A 24,706-nucleotide genomic window follows, 5' to 3' on the forward strand; every position below is an offset into this window, starting at 1 on the left:
CACTAGTCGTAGTCCAGTTTTTGTTTGTCACTTTCTTCTTACATCCTTATTCCACAAGGTATGGTAACATGTGAAATAATAATAATAATAATAATAATAATAATAACCTACAGTGACTTTTTCTACCTTAAACTGCTGATGTAACTTACATGAAACAGAGTAAATACTGTCATTGGCAAGACTGCATTTCAAATCACACAATAAAGCTAAAATGCACACAAAGCAGATAACTTTTAAAGAGTAAACGTTCAGAGAATTAAGTATTGCAATGAATGCTGGAGACATGATTATGTCTCACACAGGCTTCTTCAGCTCAGCTGACCAGCAGCTTTAACTGCTGCACTGGCTGTTGAGCTCTGCTTGCCCCGGGAGGCACTTACACCTCCACTGTGTGCTGCACCATCAGTTGCAGGGATGAGGAAAGCACCACCAGAGACAAAGGGGCACTTAACCATCCAGCACCGTTCAGAGTGGCTTGAGCAATTTTTTTTGAGTTGAGGTTCAAACTTGTTTTGCTTAATGGTTTCTTGTGCTCCCCTTAAATGAACAGCAACAATTGAATCATTTATCACAATAAATGAGGAAGTGGTCACTGTTCTGCAGCTCCACTTAGACATGCACAAGTCTGTGGGGCCGGATGGGCTGCACCCAAGGATGCTGAGGGAGTTGGCAGATGTGCTCACCAAGCCACTTTCCATTACCAGAAGTTCTGGCTAACTGGGGAGGTGCCAATGGACTGGAGGGTAGCAAATGTAACACCTATCTACAAGAAAGGCAGAAAGGAAGACCTGGGAAACTATAGACCTCTCAGTCTGACCTCAGTACCAGGGAAGGTCATGGAGCAGGTCATTTCAAATGCCATCATATGTCACTTAGACAACAACCAGGGGATCAAGCCAAGTCAGCATGAGTTTATGAGGGGCAGGTCCTGCATGACCAGCCTGATCTCCTATCACAAGATCACCTGGCTACTGGATGAGGGAAAGGTTGTTGATGTTGTATTCCTAGACTTTCAAAAAGCTTTTGATACTGTTCCCCACAAAGTTCTTGCAGACAAATTGGCTGCTCATGGCTTGGATGAGCACACTGTCTCCTGGATAAAGCACTGGCTGGACAGGAGGGCCCAGAGAGTGGTGGTCAGTGGAGTTAAATCCAATTGGCAGCCAGTCACTAGTGGTGCTCCTCAGGGGTCTGTGTTGGGACCACTTATTTTTAACATCTTTATTGATGACTTTGATTGAGGCATAGAGAGTGTCACCAGTAAGTCTGCAGATGACACCAAGTTAGGTGGCAGTGTTGATCTGAATGAGGATAGAGAGGCTCTTCAGAGGGGCTTGAATAGACTAGATCAATGGGCCAACATTAATGGGTTGAGTTTCAACAAGGCCAAGTGCAAGGTCCTGCACTTGGGTCACAACAACCCCAAGCAACACTACAGGCTTGGGGCAGTGTGGCTGGAGAGCTGCCTGGCAGAAAGGGATCTGGGAGTTGTAATAGACAGGCAGCTGAATTTGAGCCAGCAGTGTGGCCAGGCAGCCAAAAATTGGAAATAATTTCTTCTTCATCTGTCATCATTAGATTCAGGGGTTTACATATTTAAACTGCAACATTGATTCCTTTTATCCCCAAGATTCTGTGTTGCCAAGGTCCCTCTTGAAACTCCTGGGTTTTTTAATAAGCTTTGCTTATTAAACTTGTTGCAATAAGTTTTCCTTAGCACAGACTATCTGCTTACTCACCATTGTTTCACCATCTTTCAAGGAAACCACCAGAGGCTGAATGTGAGAGACAATCTGCTTGGGTTTTATTGCAGTTATTTACTATGATGAAATCATGAACTACGTCACTTTCCCAGACTCCTTGCTCAAATTCCAGAGGTCTTCTGGAATTCTTGTAATCATCGCTTCTGTAGACAATTCCTACTATTTCTTTCTCATCAGTTCACCTAGAATGCAATTCAGAATCTTTCCTCAGCAGAAACCAGTTGAGCCTTATAAATACTCTCCCTCCCAAGCATCACAGCCAGCCAAAATAACTTTTATGTTTTCCCAGTTAGGATAGGAAATTGTAAGGAAACAAGAGTTCTTTGATGCAATTAAGTCTGTTTTCAAGAGCTGTAATTACAATTCCTGTTTTCTGAAGCATGGGAGAAATCAAAACACAAGTGTGTCTTCCTGCTCCAGCCTCTTTTAGCCAATGCCCAGTACAAAGGCCTCTTGAATTTTCTGGGCACGCTTTAGAGCTGCTTTGGGCTTTGTTATTATGTGGTTCCTGAGCTCTGCCTTTGTTTTCTTTGAACAATCTCCTGCATACTGCCAGGCAGAATGTCCTCTGCTCACAGTGTTTGAACAGTGGAACAACCTTGAATTTACCTTTGCTTTGTGAAAGAAACATTTGTTGAATATTTTCTTACGGATCTGTTTGTTGAAAGATGGTAAATCCTGCAATTTCAATCCAACCTAGATACCACATGAAGGACTATCTCAGGAGAATGTTGGATAAAGATCAATACTATTTGTTCTAGATGAGACTTAATGTATTCTCAAAACAAGAATAATTTGTTGTTCAGATACTATGGCTATTAAAATTCTATTCATAATTACATTTCCAAGTGTATCTAAGTGGTGGTTCTAGGTGCAGTGCCATTGTCCCTGCAATGTATGGAAACAGAAGAAAACATCAACAACATGAGCCAGCAGTGTGCCCAGGTGGCCAAGAGAGCCAGTGGCATCCTGGCCTGCATCAGGAATGGTGTGGTCAGCAGGAGCAGGGAGGTCATTCTGCCCCTGTACTCTGCACTGGTTAGACCACACCTTGAGCACTGTGTTCAGTTCTGGGCCCCCCAGTTTAGGAGGGACATTGAGATGCTTGAGCGTGTCCAGAGAAGGGCGACGAGGCTGGTGAGAGGCCTTGAGCACAGCCCTACGAGGAGAGGCTGAGGGAGCTGGGATTGGTTAGCCTGGAGAAGAGGAGGCTCAGGGGTGACCTTATTGCTGTCTACAACTACCTGAGGGGTGGTTGTGGCCAGGAGGAGGTTGCTCTCTTCTCTCAGGTGGCCAGCGCCAGAACGAGAGGACACAGCCTCAGGCTGCGCCAGGGGAGATTTAGGCTGGAGGTGAGGAGAAAGTTCTTCACTGAGAGAGTCATTGGACACTGGAATGGGCTGCCCGGGGAGGTGGTGGAGTCGCCGTCCCTGGAGCTGTTCAAGGCAGGATTGGATGTGGCACTTGGTGCCATGGTCTAGCCTTGAGCTCTGTGGTAAAGGGTTGGACTTGATGATTTGTGAGGTCTCTTCCAACCTTGGTGATATTGTGATACTGTGATAACTCTTTCCCTGCTTTGTATTAGAAAAATAATGCCTTAGGAAAATGTAACAATAAGGGTTTTTTTGTTGTTGTTGCAAAATCATGAGGCTAATTTTAAACTACATCGTAGATTTTTTTGATTCAAGGTGTGAAATATTCTGAGCATTGTGGTTCCCAGTTGCACCCAAATCACTTGGGATAATGTATAAATGTCACCATTTATTTCAGTAATAAACCAGTGAAATTAGTCTTTCTAAAGTATTTCGACTTCTAAATAATTGTTAGATAATTTGGGAACAACTGTTGCCAAATAATTGGTAACTACCAGTGCTCTTCAGTGCTGTCCTCATTATTTAGTGTGATTTTTATACATGCTCTGTGGAAGTAACCATGCTAGAAGCTAATGAGCCATCCAGATTCTGTCTTTAACTGGTAAGTAGGTTGAAGCCAGTATTTTTATTTGGGCAAACAAACTAGAAAACTGGACATACACAATACTGTGTATATCCAATAACCACGCTGTGTAATTTGCATGGTTATTCCATCTACAGGTTTAGTTTGGACTCTTTCTGTCAATCTCCATAAGAATTCTGAATATTATGGGCTACTCAGTTACTGCACCAGATCAGAGCATCTCAGGTCTTTTAACCAGAAGAGACAGTAGCTGCATTTGCTAGGTGTAATAGAAAATGTTGACTGTGCTACCTTTATGACAGATGGTAAGATGGTGAGATTTTCAGTTCTAGTACTTTAGAGGTGTTCGAGAAAAGACTGGATGGGGCACTTGGTGCCATGGTCTGGATGCTTGATAGGGCTGGGGTATAGGTTGGACTGGATGATCTTGGAGGTCTCTTCCAGCCTGGTTGGTTCTATGATTCTGTGATTCAATACTGCTTGCAAAACTGCAGTTATTACTGCCTAAGGCTACCCACGACGAGCATCCTTCCCTCAGTAGTGGAGAGCTGCAGCGCCGTTCCGCCCGGGGAGCAGGTGAGACGCGGCAGGCTCGCCAGATCGTCCTGCGCAGACATGTACAAGTATCCACGAACTCGCCCGCCGTGCGCAGGTAAGTGCGCTGTGAGCCTCCCGTGCTGAGAGCAACTGCAGTTCTGCGCGGGAGCTGCCTCTGCTCTGTTCTTCTGCTTGGGTCTGAGACTTACCTGTCCGAAAGAGGTTTAAAACAAGGTGATTTTTCCCAAGACAGAAGAGGGGGAAAGCAGTTTGGCACTGCTGCCACTTCCGGCTCTCCGAGCCTCTGTCGTGGCAGCTGCCGCGACTTTCCCTCCACCCACTGAAGCACGCTGCTCGGGGGTGAAGCCGAGGCTTGCCGCTTCGCCCGCCCCGCTAGGTGCCCTGGCTTTGAAAACAGCGCGCAGCTCCCCAGCGCTGGCAGCTCGGGTGTCTCGTTTCCTGACGGCTCCGTGGCCCCGCGCCGTCCCTAGTCATAGCGGCGGCAATTTCCCCGGCGGTGGGGTCTGTAAGTGACCCCCGGCCGCCGACGCTGCGCTGCCCAGGGCGACCGGCTCCAAGCCCACTCGCCTCCCCGACATGGTATCACCCGAAACCCGTGTGCCGCTATGGCGTGGTATATCCCGGCGCGGGAGGCGCTTCCCTCAGGCCGGGCACGCTCGCCCGCCCGCCGCGCCCCCAGCCCCTCTCTTCCCTCACGCTGAGGAGAACGAGGGCGCGCCCGCCGCTCCCTCCCTTTGTGTGCGAGCGAGGGAGCAGGCGCGGGCGGGCCCCAGACACAGCGCGGGGGGAAGGCGCCGAGCAGCCGGAGCGCCGCCGCGGAGGCGGGAGGAAGGTGGAGTGAGGATCGCGGGGCGGTGGCGGGGTAGGGTGGGAGGGAGGGAAAGAGGGAAGGAAGGAGGGCGGGAGGGCGACTGGTGGCGGATAATGATGGCGTGGTGTGTGCGGCCGCTGGGCGGCCGGGAGCGCTGAGGGGGAAGGAGCCGGCGAGACCCCGGCCCCCCAGGTAGGCTGGCGTGGAAAGTTTGGGACTAGGTGCTGGGGCGGCTCCGCTGCGCGCCCCGCAGGCCCCGCGCCGCAGAGGAGCTGCCACGGGAAAGCCCCAACCTGGGCACGAAACTTGTGGCTTCCCCCTTCCGGGCAGTGCGGGGGCGATCGGCCCCTCCTCCACGCCGAGCCGCCGTGCGTGCGGCGGGGTCTGGCCTTTGCCCAGCCTCCATCGGGCGGCAGGAAGGGCTAAGCGCTGCCCCCTCCCCCGCCGCCCGGCCCGGCTCGACTCGGCTCGGGACAGCCGTTGGCGGGAGGGGCGGGCAGCCGGGAGAGGCGGGGGGGCCGCCTGCCGCCGCATCCCTCGCGGGAGCCGCCAGGTCAGTGTCCGGTCGGGCGGCGGGGAGCAGCTGAGGCCGCGCGTCCCGGCAGACACAATGGCCTTTATCCCACGGGGAGCTCTCGGACGGCGTTTCCCACTTTGAGTTTCGGATTCGTGTCACACGCCGGCGAGGCCCCGAGTTAACGAAAACTCTGTCTCTCCGCAGATGGCTCTACGGATACCGCGATCCGCGCTGGGAATAATACCCTATGTGGCCATTTACGTGCTGTGATTTCTTTCTCTGCGTATTCCTGTGCACCACAGCAGTGTGAGCGGGGAGGCTGGCTGAGTGAAAGGCTGCTTTTCGGATATTCTGTGGCATCTGCCTTGCCTGGTGTTGAAGGGTAAAAGCTTTGTGCCTCGAAGGCATCCTTCCCATTCTTCAGGAGTCGAGGGAGCTTGCGTTCTGACAATGATGAAAACCGAAGGCAAAGGGGAAAGGACTTTAAGAAGTGCTTCTCCCCACCGAAATGCCTATAAATCAGATTTCCATGCTATCAAATGCTCTTTTGATGGTGTAAACAATCCTGAGAATGCTTCCAACAAAACAGGCTTGCATCAGAAGCTGGGCATCTCTTCCAATGGAGGGGGAAGTGACCCACACAGTCGAGGCAGAGCTGCCACTTATGGCAATAGAGTACATAAGATCAAGAATATGTTTCTGCAAATGGGAGGCTCTTCTTCCACACCCCCTTGTGAAAGCAGTCCACCTGCTGAGACCAAATTAATCAACCGGGCGACATCAGCAGAATATGGACCTTCTCCAGGTAGTCCATCTTTCCTCATTGTCCAAAAGAATAATTTTCTTAATACAAGTACAAGCCCCTGTGGCAGTCCTGTGGATTCATCATCTGTGCCTTCTGCTACTACTGACAAGGTCATCCGTACCAATGATGAGGCAGACTTGGACAAAGTTGCCCTGGCAGAAAAATTTTCGGAAACCAGGAAGCTATTTGAGAGAAACATAAAACAACGGAGCTCAGTGGACAGATACTCCCCCGGCAAATGTGAAAGAAGTGAGGATAAGAAGAGACGCAGTTCAACTTCTGATTGCAACAGTGTGGTTGACCACATTAGTTTCAGTATGGAAGCAAGTCCTCCAGTTGCACTGGAGAAAGTTGAGAATCAAAGTTATGAGGAGTTGAAGCCGCAGCATACCAGTAGTGGTTCCAGATCTTCCTTCCTGAATGCAGGGCCCATTTCCAGAAGGCTAGAAAGTTTTCTGGGTGACAGTGACACTGAAGAATCCAAAGAAATTTCCAAGAATCATGGTCCTCAGAATCGGGACCCTTTGAGAGGCCACCACAATTTGGATTCATTTGCTGTTGCTGAAGGATGTCCAAAGGCAACTGCATCCACCAAAGGGTCTGTGATACTCAGAGATGAGATGAGTGAGGCATTTGGAAAAGACAAAAGAGAGCAACTTGAGAGAAGCCTATGGGATATGGGCAGTATGCCTGGTGAGGAGGCTCAGCAAGCAGATTGTGCCCTCTCCCGGGTTTCTCCTGTGGAGGAGACTTGTACAGAGCTGGTTGCACAAGATGAAACCTCAGGGCGTGAAAAAGAAGGTTTGGAGAAAGATCACATTGTTCAAGAGGATCAGCTGCTCAAATGTCACATACAGGAAGGAACGAGGAGCTACTATTCCTTGGAAATTGTAGAAGAGTTTACAGGAGGCAGCAAGACCAATCCAGAGGAAGAAACAGATGGGATGTCTGTGGGAGATGATCCAGTTACACAAATTCAGGGTGTTCTAGAGCAGGAAGGGGATACCGAAGAAGAGGAGCAAGTGGTGGAAAGGCAGAGCGAGAGTCTAACTGCTTTTGGAATAGAGAATGCAGCTTTTGATGATGAGAGGAATACAGAGCCAGAAAACCAAGGGCCTGAGGGCAAAGAAATTTTGGAGGGAGAGGAGGAGTATATGTATGACAGTGAATATGAGGAGTTTCCTGGGCTCTCTGAGGAGGAAGATCCTAACCCAGACCGAAGAGTCAAGTTCTCAACAGCTCCTATCAAGGTAACTACACTGGAATTTTATTTTTATCTTTAAATTTTTTTTTTTTTCTGTAAAAAATACCCAGGACGTACATTTTGGTGCTGTGGTTTTTATTTTGTTTCGTTTTTTTTCCCCAAAGCTCTAAAAACTCTTTCTTTAAAAATGTAAGTTTATGGCTTTTACTCAAAACTGAGTAAGTTTTGAGTAAGATAGACAGAGCAAGACAGAAATTACAGCCACTCTAGTTCTGAAAATTAGAAATTACTCAAATGGTTTCCAAATCACAGGAGTTTCATAAGATAATCAGGATAGTGAAACACGTGAGAGCTTTCCTCCTGGACATTTTCAGGAATTCATTCAAACACATGACCTTTAATACTTTCCATCATCTCTTTAAAATTGAGGCATTGCATTAGGAAGGATTTTTTTCGGTTCTACCGTTCATACAAAATTTAAAACTCCCCCTAGCAAACCTTAGGATTGAGCTTTAAGACTTGTGTTCAGAATTAACTGATGAAAATATCGAATCACTGGTTCCAGCTATTTAGCCTTTTGGAATTGCCTCTAATCACAACCGTATATGTATTGTTTGGTTTGTTGATACTGGCTTGGTGAACAAGCTGCAGGAATGCTAACATGAGTATTTTTGAGTAACAAAGTTGCAGAAGTTGCAAGGCAGACTGGATAATGACAAACAGCGTAAGTTACAACGGTAGCAAGTAAAAAGGATTTAGGTATCTGGTCTTCCCTCACCAAAAATACCCTCAGAAATCATTCCACAACTCAAACTATGTTTACCTATAGTCTTGTTGCAGACTTCATTGTAAACCTTCTTAAACATTGGGAAGAGAAGTGGGAGATGCAGATCAGGATGAGATGGGAAACTGCCTGGGCGTTCTCAAGCATGCTTGTCTTCTGCAATATTACATGAATGAAAAACATAATCTTTAACAAACAGGTTTTATGCTTTGTTCATTCGTAGTCTGGACTTGTTTTTATTGATCAGAGGGGTACAAAAATTCTGTTGACTCCTGTGCTTGCTGCAGCAGAGAGTTGTAATTTCCCAGTTTGCTACATATAAGCCAGTGCTGGACCCCAGAAATGTTTTGTATTTACAAGTTTTTGTTGCATGTAGGATTTTTTTATAGTCTCTCAGTAGGCGGATTGACTTTATATGGCTTTCTAGTAGTTGATGCTACTTTAGTGGTGATCTGGAATGCTGAAGGCAGGAGCGCTAGTACTGGAAACTGCAGAACAAGTCTAATAAGAGAGACAGAGGGGTGTCAGTCCATTTTCTCTCACATTTGTGCACTGAGTATTAAAGGAAAGTGCCATGTAGAGTCCACTGTAAATGTGTGTTTGTTGAGTGATTGCTGGTTTCCTGCTGCAGGCAGGTTTTTACTGGTTATTGCTGAAATCCTACTGAAGCAGTGGCTGTAACAAATTTATTCTGCCTTCTCTGTTACATTTGTGCCAGGCTTAGTTGAAAGTATTGGTAGAAATCTTTCTGCCAACTATGATGGAAGCTCTTCTATAGATGAAATCCAGTTCTTGAGAACTAGCACTGTTCAGTTACACCTGTTTCTCTGAAGGCAACAGAACTAACCTGTATCAGATTATGAATTGCACAACAAGAGCTGAAATGTTAGCAGCAACTATTAGCTGCTTTCCAATAAAAATAACATAGTTTTGCCTTACTTGGATTGGCACAATAAAATGTACTTAATAGCAGTATGGTGACCTTTCTTTCTAATGTCTGGACAAGTTGAAACTTGTGATACTTACTTTACTTTATCTGTTTGCAGTGAAACCTGACTGTATTTTTCCTAAAACAGGTATATGGGTCTCTTTCTGTGTGTAATTTTCAGTTTCTTGTTCCTCATGCCTAAGCAATTGTTTTTTACCCCTTTTTGCCTCTTCATTTTGTATTTTCTGTGATATGTAGCAGGAGTGAGTTCTGGTATATGAGGGTTTTTTTTCTCCTTTCATGCTCTGTAAAACAAAGAAATCCAATTTTTCTTGCATTGTCTCTAAATCCCTTTTTTATTAAAATACCTTTAATGTCTCATTAACTCCTTAGAAAATGCTACTTTCAGCTCATAGCAGAAAATATCTCTTGTTTGACTTCATGTGTAAATTTAGTGCATCATAAATTGGAAGACAGAAAAAGTGTCCTGAGTTGTAGTAGAAGATTATTCCTGGTCCCCACCACATCTTGAGCAATGCCATAGCGAGAAATGTATCTCAGTGGCTTCTTTATTCATCTTTATTTAGACTAAGATGTTTGACTGAAATCCGAGTGCCATTCCAGACACCCATAGCCAATAGAGAAGGGCAAGCTAGCTTTGGTGCTTTTGCTGTTTTCCTTCTGCAGTTCTGTAGTGATGATGAAGAAACCATCTTGGTCATTTGCAGCTGTTGTTTGTTAGGTGCCTCGTAAAGCTGGAGAATTCAAAATATTTAGAAGGTGTTCAGGGAAGAAAAAGCACATGGTCAGAGCATCATGGTTTTGCAGTGATGGAGCTCTGACCATTGTAATTATTGTACCCAAAAGGGAGGCTGAATATGTGTCATAAGTGATATCTGTTACCTACACACCCTAAAACCAGTGCTGAGAGAATGTGATTAATGTATTTGTTTCTAGTCATAAAAATTGGCAAGGCTTTTGAGTAACAGAAGGAGACTGTGGAGCTCCCAGGGGATGTATGAGGTAGCTAATACTGTTAGCACTGCATCTGACCCATGCTAGAGATCCATAATTGTTGACATCTGTAGCAGGGCTTAAGAACATAATTTGATCTAGTAATTTAAGGAAATATGGAACATAATTAGACAAATGTTCCATGCTTTTGTGTTGCTCTGTGCCTATGAACATAAGCATAGATGAAGAACATTTCAATTTTGTAGAAGCCAGTGATAAATGATGTGTGGGAAGATTTCTTACTTGCTGTGTGTGGCCTGTGTCTTTAAATCCTGCTACTGTTCGATCTCTTCAGACCTTAATGAACTTTATGTCCCCATTGCTTGTTTTGCTTACAGTAGACAAGAGAGTGATACTGTGTAGATTTTAGTAGAACTTCACAGACTTAGTTTCTGTTATGGTACATGAGCTGTTTTTAGTCCCTTGTTGCCACGTATGAAGCCAGTAAGGAATGTAAAGCATACTCAGCTGTCCAAGGTATTTGGAAGGGAACTGAATTTGTCTTTGTCTTGAAGTTTTCTGAATAAACTCTAAGCAACCAGCATTAGAGATGATGCAAATGGTGTCAGATAACTACTGTCATCCATTTTTGTTTCACTTTGCTTTGGTACTGTAGAGATTAAACTCACTTTCAATTATACAATTACCTTGAAAGGCTTTAATTAATATAAATGTAATGTCTGAGTGTTGTTTGACATTTGTAATTTTGAAACTTTCCATTAGGAAAACAAATGCCTGTTGCCAAATCAACTTCTTGAGATGATTTTACCTCTGACTGTGTCAAACTTTGTTCTTGAAACCTTTAATAGCCCTATGACTAACTTCTGCAATGATTTATGATCCTTAGAAATTCTGTAGCTCAGGTAAGCTCAGAAGATAGCACAGCTACTCTTTGCTTCCACAGGTGTGTTTAGTTAGCAGTGTTATCCAGATTATATTGCATGGGAGTGTCCATTCCCAGCTTTTTGTGAATAATTTTCTCTTTTAAGATCATTAAGTCAAGAACAGTTTTTTTTTTAAAAACCCAAAGCACAAATCTCCATAAAGGTTTTACTTTTATATTTATCACAGCTGAGCCAGGAGTTTAAACTTATTTCTTAGATAACAGAACGGTTTCATAGCTTGTGTGGTGTCCTAATCTGTCCGAGTATCAAAAGCTTCTGAGAGGACATAGAAATCCTTCATAATACTGCCATGTCTTGCACATCAGAATAGAGCTGGTTTATGTACAGCTAGGGCACTAATGGTAATCTTGTTCAGCCTGATATGCTCCTCAGTCCTTTTAGTACAGAACTACTTACTGTGGAAGTTAATGAAGCAGAAAATGAAGATACAGCCAAATTATAATGATTTGCTGTATAACAGCATATCTGTAAATACTTGCCACTTTAAGGGGAAGCAGAATTTCTTCTAGGTCAATGTGGTTCCAAAAAATGTTCCAGAATAGTGCTTCAGCTTCATATAATCTCTGACTTTTGGACTGTAACTTCTGTTCTTGCACTGTTATGCACAGAAAGGGATAGAAAATAACACTTATTGGTGAAAGATACAAACTCTGGATTTTTTTTTTCCTAGGTATTGGAGAATTGATCATTGTATAAGTGGTCAGTTGTGTTTTAGCTATCAGTCATGCACTTCAGTAAAGTACTTCTGTGGCATTAAGAAAGAACTATATAACACGGATGTACATTGATCTAGAAAAATGGAGATGTGCTTTGAGAGTAGATTTAAAATTACTGGTATGTGGGAAGTCATCTGCCTTTTTTTTCCTCTCAACACAAAATACTGTAAACGTATTTCCATTGTGCTTTGCTTCTGGTTCTTTGCAGTGACAACTTGTTTGTTGCAACTCAAGGAATTTAATTGTTTTGAAGCTTGCTTGCATCAGTGTTACATTTGCAACTTAACCTCATAACAACTTTGTGTTTTTGTCTCAAACTCCTCACACTACTTTTGATAGAAAAGAACCCTGTTTTGTTCTGGCAGCATCCAAGAGTACAGCATTTCCTGCTGGTTGACTCAACAGTGTGAGATGTTAAAACCATGGATTTTAACTGGAGGAAGAAGAAATATATTTTCATGTGTGAATATTTCTTTCAAAAGTTCTACCTTTTGAGAAAGATGATCTCTAAATTTCTATTGAAATCTCAATTTTCATAAAAGTTTGATGTTTATGAACCTTAAATGCAATTATTACTGTACATAAGTTTACCTGGTTTTAGAAAGTTCTGTATCCAGTATTTGTGATCCCTTTGTGGTCTTTGTTATGTTTTGATTCTGTGACCCTCATTCAGCACTCCAGGCAGAAGCACTTTCAACTCCAGCTTTGATTTTAATGAAATAGTTGATGTGCATGTTTTACAATGGTAGATTGATTTGGCATTTTGAAAGTCTTTGGTTCAGAGTCCAGTGCCAGGTTATGGGACGGTAGAGCAGAGATCTAAACCAGAACAGAAAAAGCAAAGAAATTCTTTTTGTAACCCAGCTCACTGCTAGGAAGACTTTCTGCATTAATATTTCATTGTGTTTCTACCTGAACTATTCCCTGGATGTGCCTATATGCCATGCTAACTGCCCTGTTGGATATACTTGGTGATTCTATAGAACTATAGGCAAATAAGAGAATGCCAAGATTAATGGATGTCAGATGAGCTGACAATGAGAATGACCTCTCTGTCCTTACTCCTTTATCACTCTCTCCAGCTTCCTAGCAGTTTTACCTGTATTTGACAGGGAAGAGAGATTTATTAATTAAAAAAAATATTCTTGAAGTACTGCTTGGTTTGGGGAAAATTTGCACTTGCATCAGAGTTGCAAATTCATGCTCTCACTGATGGCAGGGCATGTTTAAGTTACCTGAACTTAATATTAGCTAATCACTATGCACTTCCAGCCTGTGCTGTTTTGCTCTGAGAATGGTTGTAGGTAGCAGGAGAGAGGAAATTGAGGTGGATAAGCATTTCATGGGAGATGGAGTCAGAAGAAATACCAAGGAGATAGCAGAGATCAGCAAAGGTGAATTTAAAGGGGACAAGTTATTAGCTCAACAGTTAAGGTGCTAAAAGAGGCAATCTTTTGCAGATGATGATTGCTGTTATTAGTACCTGGGAGTACTTAATCTAGACTGGATAAAGAGTGAAGAGGCAGTAGATGAAACTTGTTTGTAGTTTATCTTGTGAGAGATGGAAACTGAATTGGTGGTGGAGTACAACCAGGTCACAGCAGAGCTCCATTTCCATAGAGGGAGAATGTGGAACATCTCTCAACTTCTGCTCAGAATGTTTGAAATGAAGTAAAATCAGTGAACTGAATCTGAGTGGATGCTTTCTCCACCTTTGCTGTTTCCTTCGTTGGAATTTAAAAAAGAAATAGGTAGCATAACTTGACTGAAACAGGTGTCATGTTGTCTTTCTTGCCCTCTAACTCCAGTGCCTTTGCTCCTGCAATGAAACACAGAATTGGAGAACAATATTTTCCTGGTTTTGTCAAGAATTAAGCAAAGAATAGTGAGATTGGCTAAAAAATTACTTAAATGACCAGTATGAAATTATATGTAGTGCATGTATGAAACAAGATTGCACCTATGCCTTTGTGTAAACTTAACCTGGCTGAGGTTTTTGATTAAGTCATGCAGAGCTACAGGATCAAGTGCCTAAGTGTGCACAACCTCCCTGTGTACCTGCGTAGTAATGGGAAATGCTACACTGTGCGTAGTGGCTTATAACATTAACCTGTTCAACAATTACCAACCCTTCTGAATGCTTTTTGAAGAGAAGCATAACTCTTATTTTCCTTAAAGTAAGCAAGATACGGTGATTAAAGGATTAGACAGTATAAATTGCCTTAAATGAGATACAGTCACTTTTTGCTTAAATGACAAGCAGTGGTAATAACATGCTAAGTGTGTATCTTTTGGGAACAGAAGGAAGAGTGGGTAGGGGTAATGAGATGTCTACTTTAATTGAAGAGGGAGGTTGTAAGAGTATGTAAGAGTAAAGTGCAGGTTATACTTCAGTCCTGCTTTAGTACTACTGTTACAGGTGACTATTCAAGTTTACTTGGGCACTTCACATTTTCCTGGGTATTGCAAAGGCTGAAACTGTTCACTGTTAGATAATTTTCCCTGAACCATACCTTGTCCTTTGAATATTTGGCTTTAGTGTGTATCAGTAAACTCACATGTTCAAAGTCAAGATTGTGTTTCAGAAGAAATGTGAAGCAACAGGTGTAATCATTGCTGGGTGTGGTATCCAGACAGGGATGTCAGAAACAACTTCAGAGTCCCTCTGAGCTGTGCAGGTGTTGTGAGGCTTTCCAGCAAATGCTGCCCTAATACGTGAGAATTTCAAAGTGGTGTTGATACTCCTCCCATTCCAATTAACTGTAAGACCTTCTGGGCAGATATTGATTGCTGAATCTTACTGTTTAATTACTTTTGTGATGTTCTACTTTAGATCAGGCACAAACAATTCTATCTACTAGAAATTAATATGGGAGTAGAGTTCTTTGGACTGTGTTTTATGACTCTGTAACATGCACACACATGGTAAATTAGTGTTTGTTCTCTAATAAAGTTAACATTCTGCTAAAGCTAACATAGCCCTTAAGTAGAGCTTTATATGTGCTGCTAAGAGTTTGGATTGAGCAAGGTCACTGTTGCTTTGCTATGATAATGCTATTTTTTATTATGACATTTAAGATGATGTATTGGAGATTTTGTTGTTGTTCTGTATGGTAACAGGGAGCACAGCAAGATCTTTTTTACAGTCTGTTACATTCAGTTCTTTTGAATGCTGATCTTGATGATGTTAGGAAGAGGCAAACTGAATTTTGCATTCAAAAAGTGATTGATTTCCTTAGTGTTCTGTCTCTGAATAAATATATTTACTGTCCAAGGTGTAAGTATATACTTAAACATTTTGAGTTATGTGATTTAACAATTAAATTATTTAAAATTCTTCTAACTTCTTGGATTCAAAATATTTTTATTCATTCTGGAGAAAAGAGGCCTTTAGTGTAAAAAGAAATTACATATATGTGCATATATATAAGATTTTCCATCATTTATTAGCTTGAAAAGATCCAGAAGTCATAAATGCTAAATATGTGCATATATAAGTATTAATAGATGTAGATATTAATGTTAGATGCTCCTGGATATGTAACAAGCTATGGTAACAGGCTTGTAAAATTCACAGGGTTTCCACAGTAAAGTTAATCTATTTTCTCCCATGTAGAGACAATAACTTGTGTTTGCTAAGGCATATCACTAAAAATTATCACTTGCACACTAATAATTTTATGATCTCTGGGTAGCAGTGGCTTCTAAGTAATAAGAATTTCTTTTACTCCTAATGCATTACATGAAGTGACAGACACAGCCTGCCAGACACAGCACAGGGTTGAAGTGCATTTAGTTTTCTCACTGATCTTTTTAACTGTGTAACTTCTAATGCATATTATTTAGTATCCACATTTTAACTGTGTTTAATGTTACTTTTGCTATTTTGCAGCATCAGCTTTCTGAGTACTTCTGTGTTTTTTGCATTAGTATAAACAATTTTACTGTTTCAGTCTCATAAAGGATGAATACCATGTTATGATTCCACACATGCACAAGAAATATTTCTATCGTCTGCCCTTGGCTCTTGCTTTTCTTTTTTGTTGTTGCATTGTTTGGCTCTTGGTTATGTATCTGGTTTAGTTTTCTTCTCTTCCTTGTAATTTCATGGTTTTACTCAAAATTACTTTTCTGGAGTTGAGGGGAGAGTATTTACTTACTATTTTGAAATGGGTCTGTCTTGTCTTATTTGTGAGGTTATGGTTTTTAGACTATTACTAAATATTCTAAAGCACTTCAGTAACTGTTTTCATGTGACTGAGGCTACTGCCATGCAAAGCTAACACCATAAAGTAGTGGATGGAAATTCACTGGTAAAATGCTGATTGCAGCTAATTACAATTAGTCCTGTCTTATTTACATGATTGCAGTTACCTGTCTTAGGTCTTAGTGGGGAAAATGTAAAAGCTGCAAAACCTTAGCAAGCCAGTGTAAATTAACTTTGTGTCAGTACTACACATTCTGATTAGGGAGATGGCTGCTACAGCTGCAGTCTTTGCTTTTTGTTGAGTGAACCACTCAGTGCCTGCAAAATCTTCAGCAGATAAACTGTTGTTTTTAGATAAATGAAGGGTGATTTATTTTTATGTTTCCTATCCACACATATTAATTTAAAGGCAACTAATGAACATATTAATAAGTAAAATGGATCATGTTATGGATAGCTCATTCCTCTTTTCTAGATTTCTGACTGAAGTCGTGTTGTTTATCTTTTATTTTTAACAATTCAAAAGTTCAGCTGGAGTGATTACTAAAAATAGTAATGAATGTAACAAGGCATTTCCTTTTCCTGGGAAACTGCATGATTCCCTTGCAAAATCAAACTACATCTATTTGAAGCACTCAATTGGAAGATGGCGTGGGGAGGAGGAGAAGGGAAGAGAGGAAGAAGCCATGCTACCTCAAAGAGAGGATGACTGATTTCCCTGACTGATTTCTTTTAACTATTTGGTGCATTTACAACACAAAAAGAATTTAAGGAATTGCTTTGAAATTTCTGAAATATTGTTTCTATGTGAGTTAGAAACTGTCTTGCAGCAGAAGCAGGCCAGTAGGACAAGGGAGATTATCCTTCCCCTGTACTCAGCACTGGTCAGGCCACACCTTGTGTACTGTGTCCAGTTCTGGGCCCCTCAGTTCAAGAGAGATGTTGAGGTGCTGGAAGGTGTCCAGAGAAGGGCGACAAAGCTGGTGAGGGGCCTGGAACACAGCCCTGTGAGGAGAGGCTGAGGGAGCTGGGAGTGTTTAGCCTGGAGAAGAGGTGGCTCAGGGGTGACCTCACTCCTGTCTACAAGTACCTGAAGGGACATTGTAGCCAGGTGGGGGTTGGTCTTTTCTCCCAGGCAACCATCAACAGAACAAGGGGACACAGTCTCAAGTTGTGCCAGGACAGGTCTAGGCTGGATGTTAGGAGGAAGTTGTTGCCAGAGAGAGTGATTGGCATTGGAATGGGCTGCCCAGGGAGGTGGTGGAGTTGCTGTGCCTGGAGGCGTTAAAGCAAAGCCTGGATGAGGCACTTGGTGCCATGGTCTGGTTGATTGGACAGGGCTGGTTGCTAGGTTGGCCTGGCTGATCTTGGAGGTCTCTTCCAACCTGGTTGATTCTGTGATTCTAAGTACTTATTAAATTGACGATTGTTTGGAAAGTGAGACCCCTAAAAATACCACTTTAATTTTCTTACCGATTTGCTTTCAGTTATAGTGCTTTTGGAAGGGTGTGAGAAAGCAAGCACTAAATAAAGTTTTCTGTTACCTTTCTTAGGTTTTCAGTACTTACTCAAATGAAGACTATGATAGACGTAATGAAGAAGTTGACCCTGTGGCAGCCTCAGCTGAGTATGAACTCGAGAAGAGAGTGGAAAAAATGGAAGTGTTTCCTGTGGAAATAGAAAAAGGTGCATTTGCAAGAGGGACTTACATGCAGAAAATACAAACCAATTTTAAATTGTGTTTTTCTTGAATTTCTATTTAAGTTTTGAATTTCCAAATGTGTGTTCAGGTTTTCATTTGTGGCTGCTTCTGTTGAATTTAGTAAACCTGATCTGACCTCTACTAAGTTCAAATTGTCATATTTAATTGGATTTTGGAAGACTATATTACTGAATCACAAATCCACACCAAAATATATTCAGTTCCTAAATCTTGTTCCCTTCTCCAGATACCTTGAACTTTGGAGGTAGCACTGAAAGACTAAGTAGTAACTAGATAGAAAATATGTTGTGAGTTTTTTTTTTTTAAGTGACTTTTCATTTCTATGGAAGAACTTTGAATGCTTTGAAACAGTTCACTGCAGCTGAGTGTTACATCTTGTGTTATGGAGCTCATGTTACACTTTTGAATCTTTCAGGTGACAGTGGTCTGGGCATCAGTATTATTGGAATGGGAGTTGGTGCTGATCAGGGCCTGGAAAAACTAGGGATTTTTGTGAAAACAATAACAGAGGGTGGAGCTGCTCAGAAAGATGGACGGTGAGTTTTTCACTGGGTTGATTGTGCTTTTTACACATTTCTAACTGAAACTAGTTCTTTTGATTGCATATGGTAAATACTGTAAGTAGAAGTGCAGAATCTGAATGCAGTTGAATACGTTCCTGCTTTAGGTTTGTTTTCTTTTAAAAACAGGGGTTTATTTTCATAGGGGGTGTTTTGGCAAAGTAAGTGTAGATCTGCTTACAGCATGCATGAGAAAAGCATACACTATGCCCATGTGTAAACATACCACAAAATTGTGTTGACACTCCAGGGCACCAAGCACTGTGTAAATAGTATGAAAAATATGAAGGCAAACACCATGTACATTTTAATTGATGCTTTGCATAGTAACTGAAGATCAGGAGATTGTTCTTAAGCAAATAAGTTCTTGAGACTCAGAATTTGTAAATACTAATGACACATTTTAAGTGATGCTTGTCATGTCAAAAATCTGTCAAGCCAAAATGTTTTTTTGTTGAACTGATAAGTAAGCATTTATTTATTTTGCAGAATTCAAGTAAATGATCAGATTGTTGAAGTCGATGGCATAAGTCTAGTGGGAGTTACTCAGTTCTTTGCAGCCACTGTTTTAAAAAACACCAAAGGCACAGTGAGGTATGTGTATTTTTATGAAAGAATGCCTCCTTTTTACCATTTTTCATTAATAGAGACTACAAAACCATAATCTGAATGTTTTCAGAGATATTGTTGAAGGCTACATTATGACAAACTAATTTCTTAAACATATCTTCAGGTTTTTCCTGCAAGGTAATTTGTGTTTCTTCTATAGGTTTCTGATTGGGAGAGAGAAGCCAGGGACTCAGAGTGAAGTAGCTCGCCTCATTAGTGAGACCTTGGAGCAAGAGAGATGTCTGTATGAGCAGCACTATGTTCATGATGACACAGAGCAGGTAAAACATTATACCTACTCACATATTTTTGAAAGTACATGATTACCACTACATGCAATAACCTCTGAAAATGCCATAAATGGTTTTTTGAGTCAAATGGTGGACAAGAAGCTCAACATGAGCCAGCAGTCTGCATTTGCAGCTGGAGGGCCAGCCAGGTCCTGGGCTGCATCAGGAGAAGTGTGGCCAGCAGGTCAAGAGAGGTGATTCTCCCCCTCTACTCCACTCTGATGAGACCCCACCTGGAGTACTGCATCCAGTTCTGGAGCCCCTATTGCAAGAGGGTTATGGATGTGCTGGAGCATGTCCAGAGAAGGGCCACAAGGATGATCAGAGAGCTGCAGCACCTCTCCTCTGAGGACTGAAAGAGTTGGGGCTGTTCCGTCTGCAGAAGAGGAGGCACGAAGGTGACCTTCTTGCGGCCTTCCAATATCTGAAGGAGGCCTACAAAGAAACTGGGGAGGGACTTTTTAGGCTATCAGGTAGTGACAGGACTAGGGGGAATGGAACAGAGCTGGAGGTGGGGAGATTGAGACTGGATGTGAGGAGGAAGTACTTCAGTATGAGAGTGGTGAGAGCCAGGAAGGTGGTTGAGGCCCCATTCCTGGAAGTGCTTAAGGCCAGGCTGGATGAGGCTGTGACCAGTCTGATGTAGGGTAGGGTGTCCCTGCCTGTGACAGGGGGATTGGAACTAGATGATCCTTGTGGTTCTTTCCAACCCTGACTGATTCTATGAGTCAAATTGAAGCAAAAAAAGAATAAAACAGGCAATTTGTTGAAAAAAGAAAAACTACACTTCATACATTGCTATTATCAAGGCACATGATTATCACTGCTTGCTGTACTACCAGCAATTCAAAAGATATTTTTAAGCATCAGCCACATGCAGTTGTTCTGTGCATGTCTTAGTTGGGTCTCTTGTGGAGCTTAATGAAGTTGTTTGCATCTTTAAAACTTATTGTAGGTATAAGAAATGAAAAAGGAGTAGCAACTAGTTAAGGAAAAAAGACAATTGTTTGTATTCCTCAATTGTGTGCTTTTGCTATTGCTGCCACTGTGATGCAGAGAGCATGTGTGTGTTACAGAATGTCATGATCTTCCCATTTTCTCAGGATGATGACTATGAGGAGGAGGATGATGATACATATGAATCACATTTCCACGGAAAATCGGTAGAAGTTTTTGATCTTCCTGAAAATGAAGATATTGGTTTACCACTGGATATGGATTCAGCTCAGTCTCTTCTTAAATTTAAAGAGGTATGGTAGCAGTTTCTTAAATATTTTTTGTGATAAGGGAGCATCTGCATCTTTTGAGAGTTGGATATAGCCATTGGAATGGGCTGCCCAGGGAGGTGGTGGAGTCACTGTCCCCGGAGGTGTTCAAGAAAAGACTGGATGAGGCACTTAGTGCCATGGTCTGGTTGACTGGGCAGAGCTGGGTGCTAGGTTGGATTGGATGATCTTGGAGGTCTCTTCCAACCTGGTTGATTCTATGATTCTATTTGGTGCACTACGCCTTGCCAAAAAAAATTCCCTCAGGGCTATAGATGGAAAGTAAGATACAATTAAGATATGTTAATGATAACATTTACATTTGGCTTAGGTGTAGCCTTTACCCACTTCTAATGATCTTGTGAAGATTTCTGTTGTATAAAGTATCAGGCTTAATTTTAAAACAAAGTTGGCATACCTTTTTTGAAGTGCTGATAAGTAAAAATAATTTAGTACTGTTAATTTTTGTCAGTTGTCATTATAAATTCATTAATGCTTTTTTATTGGGACACGTTGAAACGTTATTTTGGCCTCCTCACTTTTATACACCTCCCAGGGAGGTGGTGGATTCACCGTCCCTGAAGGTGTTCAAGACTGAATGAGGCACTTAGTGCCATGGTCTAGATGACTGGCTAGGGCTGGGTGCTAGGTTGGACTGGCTGATCTTGGAGGTCTCTTCCAACCTGGTTGATTCCATGATATGCAAAAAGATGGGATTTTTAACTGTAAGTTGTCATGTACCGACTTTTGTAGCAAACAGAATACCGTAGAATTTTTTTGGGGTTGAGTTCAACTCAGTTTTTTTCAGTAAAAGCTCATGATCACTTCTGTAACTGGCAAATAATTAGGTTGATTTTATGCTACTATAAACAAATGCTTTGAGGAGGAAGGGAATTGTGGACAAATGCTTTAAAACTAGCATTTAAATTCTCTTTTTGCATTTGCTCATACGATCTTGTTTTGTTTCAGCTACAATTAAAACATGCAGTAACAACAGCTGAAGTGAATCAACTGAAGGAGAAGGTAAGTTTTCAAATAGCCTTATTATTTGGTATGTTTTTAGTTTGTGGTTTATCATGTGTTGTTTTTTTAATTTCTACTGATGAACTTTACCAAGCAGAGGCTAAATGCAGAAGGTGATCACCTGTACTACTTCAGGCTCTATGTACTCTCTGTTATATGCCAGGCAGTGTTCAAATTGAAAACAAAACAAAAAAACAACAACAAACCAGAACTTCCACCACCACCTCCCAAACAAACAAGCAAACCAATACACCCCCCCCACCAAACAGATAAAAAAAAAACAACCCCAAAATTCACCCCTGTGCCTTTATAAAATAAATGCTTTAGTATTACTTCTTGGAGTGGAACTGAGCATAGTGGAGTACTGTATGAAACAAGCTTCCAAAGATGAGAATGTTTTCAGTGGATAGAACTAGTCTTTTTTGAGGATAGATTTGGCACTCAATAGACAGTGGTTTGTACCTGGAAGCTGAGGTACAAACCTGTAGGAGGTTCCGTGTGAACATGAGGAGGAATTTTTTCACTGTGAGGGTGACAGAGCACTGGGGCAGGCTGCCCAGGGAGGTTGTGCAATCTCCCTCTAGAGATATTCAAGGCCTGTCTGGATGCGTTCCAGTGTGATCTGCTCTGACATGGGCACTGGACCAGATGATCTTTCAAGGCCCCTTCCAGCTCCTGACATTCTATAATTCTGTTAGCAGGAAATTACTTCTACTGCCTTGTTTATACCCTCTTTCCATCCTCAAATTTCTGACCTGCTCTGGGGAAAGTGTTTATTCTTTGTTTTTTCTGGTGAGAATTTGTTCATCAATTCTCTTTCTCTGAGAAAAGGTTTCCTATTCGTTTTGCTGCTTTTTCCACTGATGGAGGTCTGTGCATAACCTTTTCCTGGAATATTTTTTATTCCATAAATATTCTTTATTCCATTACCTTTATGTGTTGCCTCACTGAGAAATGTGTACTCTAGGGCAAGTTGTGGCATAATGCTGAGGGAAAGTAGCAAGTGAGGAGAGGAGAGGGCTTCAGATTGCAGATAGCAGTATATATTGGGGATTTTCTTGCAGTATGTTTAGAACTCAAAAAAATGTTTAGACCACCAAAACTCTTTTGTGTTCTTATGACAGTTCTGATTTTGATTTGTGACAATGCACCTCCTCCTTCCAGTATTATTGAACTTGGCCCCAGCTGGAACGCTAAGAAGCTGTTAAAAATGTTGGCGCTGATGTAGCTTATTGCCTCATTTTTAATTCAAGAAATTCTTGGACCTTTCACAACATTTCTGTTCCATCAGCAGATGATCTTAACTGACTTCAAAAGGAACGATTTCCTCAGTATAAATGGTGTCCCCAAAAAAGGAGGCATGGACAAAGTAAGCAGTTTCCTGCCTGCTAACTTCTCCAAGGCCTGGAAAACTGCACATTCCTTTCTATAATGTGACTGCTGCCAAGATGAAGGGGCCCCATCCCTTTCCTTAGTTGAGGGAATGTTTGGTGTTTTTATACATTAGTCTCAGAAAAGCAGGCAATGGATTTATCACAATTTATTAGGAACACCAATGTCTTAACAAAGTTCTGGGGAAGATCATCTGGTCTCATTACCTTTATTCAAAGAGGTGTTGGTATGAAAGTAGGGCAGAGAACTTATTTACACATATTAAGATCTACAACTACCTGAAGAGGGGTTGCAGCCAGGTGAGGATTGGTCTCTTCTACCAGGCAAGCAGCAACAGAACAAGGGGACACAGTCTCAAGTTGTGCCAGGGGAAGTATAGGCTGGATGTTAGGAGGAAGTTGTTGGCAGAGAGAGTGATTGGCATTGGAATGGGCTGCCCAGGGACATGGTGGAGTCACCATCCATTGAGGTGTTACAAGAAAAGCCTGGATGAGGCACTTAGTGCCATGGTCTAGTTGATTTGCTAGGGTTGGCCTGGATGATCTTGACATTCTCTTCCAACCTGGTTGATTTTATGATTTCTATCTCCACTTGCCTTTGAAAGCAATCAAAATAGGCCTCTCCAGAGGTGTTAAATTGTGAGATCTCGAACAAATCAACATCATGTAACAATAAAGGTCTTATTAATTTTATCTCTTTAACAAGAAGTAATACTTATGAGGAAGTAGTGAAAGAGTCTTGGGTTTGGATTCTAACGTAAGTGGATTAGAAAGGTTGGAATTTCTTTAACAATTTCTTAATGAGTTAATAAGTATTCAATTGTTTTTAGCTATTCTGTGCTTAAACATGCATAAACAACTGGTTTTTAGTTAGCCTTTTAATTTAGACTAATTCCTTAAGTATTAATCTTTTCAGTTAAAAATTGCCGAAGCAGAAAAAAATGAATGGAAGCTAAGTCGGGCCCAACTTCAGCAAAACTTAGATGAAAGCAAAGAGAAAATTAAGAAGTTAGAGACCTACTGGTTAGAGGCACAGAGTTTATGCAAAACAGTGAATGAGCATCTTAAAGAAACTCAAGAACAATGTGATGCCCTTGAAAAGAAATACAACAAGGCCAAGAAACTGCTTAAAGATTACCAACAAAAGTAAGTACCCCAAACTACCAGGTCTTTATTTCTTTCATGTACATGTTGTATGTTGTAGGGAAAACTGACAGCAGTACCTAGGGTTAGGTTTTGCTTAACACATTGTCTTTTAATTTGTCAGAGTTTAGGGAAGCAGTGGGCTACACATGCTAACTTCTTCAATATCTTTGTGTCAGCAGCCTCTGGAAAGATTCTCCAAAAAAAAAGTTGCTGCTGCTTTTGATTCTAAGCTTAGGAAAGCTGATTTAATATTTCAATAATAAATTATTTTAAACAACTTAGGTAAGAAACTGTAATGTGTCTGTGCTTTTGGAAAGACTACTTGAAATTTAGCTGTTTGTGAGAAAGCCTTCAGCTTTGGCCCACTTAAATGTGCTAGGTAGAGTAGGCATCAAAGAGCATGTAATAAGAGCTAGATCCAGTCAGAATCAGTGTTGGGAGAATTTAAAGGAATTCTGAGGAAAAATTAAGAGTTTGGGGTGTGCATCCAAATGGCAGCATGGAAACAGGATCTTCAATCTACTAACAGGT

General features: G+C 41.8%; 1 protein-coding gene across 7 annotated transcripts in view; it reads left to right on the top strand.

The window, feature by feature from the left end:
* Window positions 1–4,917: 4,917 nt before the first annotated feature.
* LOC135185647 (neurabin-1-like) overlaps window positions 4,918–24,706 on the top strand; it is a 48,291-nt gene continuing 28,502 nt past the window's right edge. For 3 of the 7 annotated variants that reach the window (XM_064162563.1, XM_064162600.1, XM_064162589.1), the window contains exons 1-9: window positions 5,170–5,280; window positions 5,810–7,660; window positions 17,722–17,854; window positions 18,307–18,427; window positions 18,941–19,045; window positions 19,221–19,341; window positions 20,454–20,600; window positions 21,585–21,638; window positions 23,946–24,175. In XM_064162563.1, coding sequence (XP_064018633.1) covers window positions 6,056–7,660; window positions 17,722–17,854; window positions 18,307–18,427; window positions 18,941–19,045; window positions 19,221–19,341; window positions 20,454–20,600; window positions 21,585–21,638; window positions 23,946–24,175 — 2,516 coding nt within the window. In that variant the 5' untranslated portion in view covers window positions 5,170–5,280; window positions 5,810–6,055. Of the gene's footprint in view, window positions 5,110–5,169; window positions 5,281–5,525; window positions 5,642–5,809; window positions 7,661–17,721; window positions 17,855–18,306; window positions 18,428–18,940; window positions 19,046–19,220; window positions 19,342–20,453; window positions 20,601–21,584; window positions 21,639–23,945; window positions 24,176–24,706 lie in introns of those variants that run through there. The other 4 variants (XM_064162579.1, XM_064162606.1, XM_064162570.1 and 1 more) reach the window with 3 other exon arrangements.

The sequence above is a fragment of the Pogoniulus pusillus genome, chromosome 2 (genome assembly GCF_015220805.1).
Source record: "Pogoniulus pusillus isolate bPogPus1 chromosome 2, bPogPus1.pri, whole genome shotgun sequence".
NCBI lineage: Eukaryota > Metazoa > Chordata > Aves > Piciformes > Lybiidae > Pogoniulus > Pogoniulus pusillus.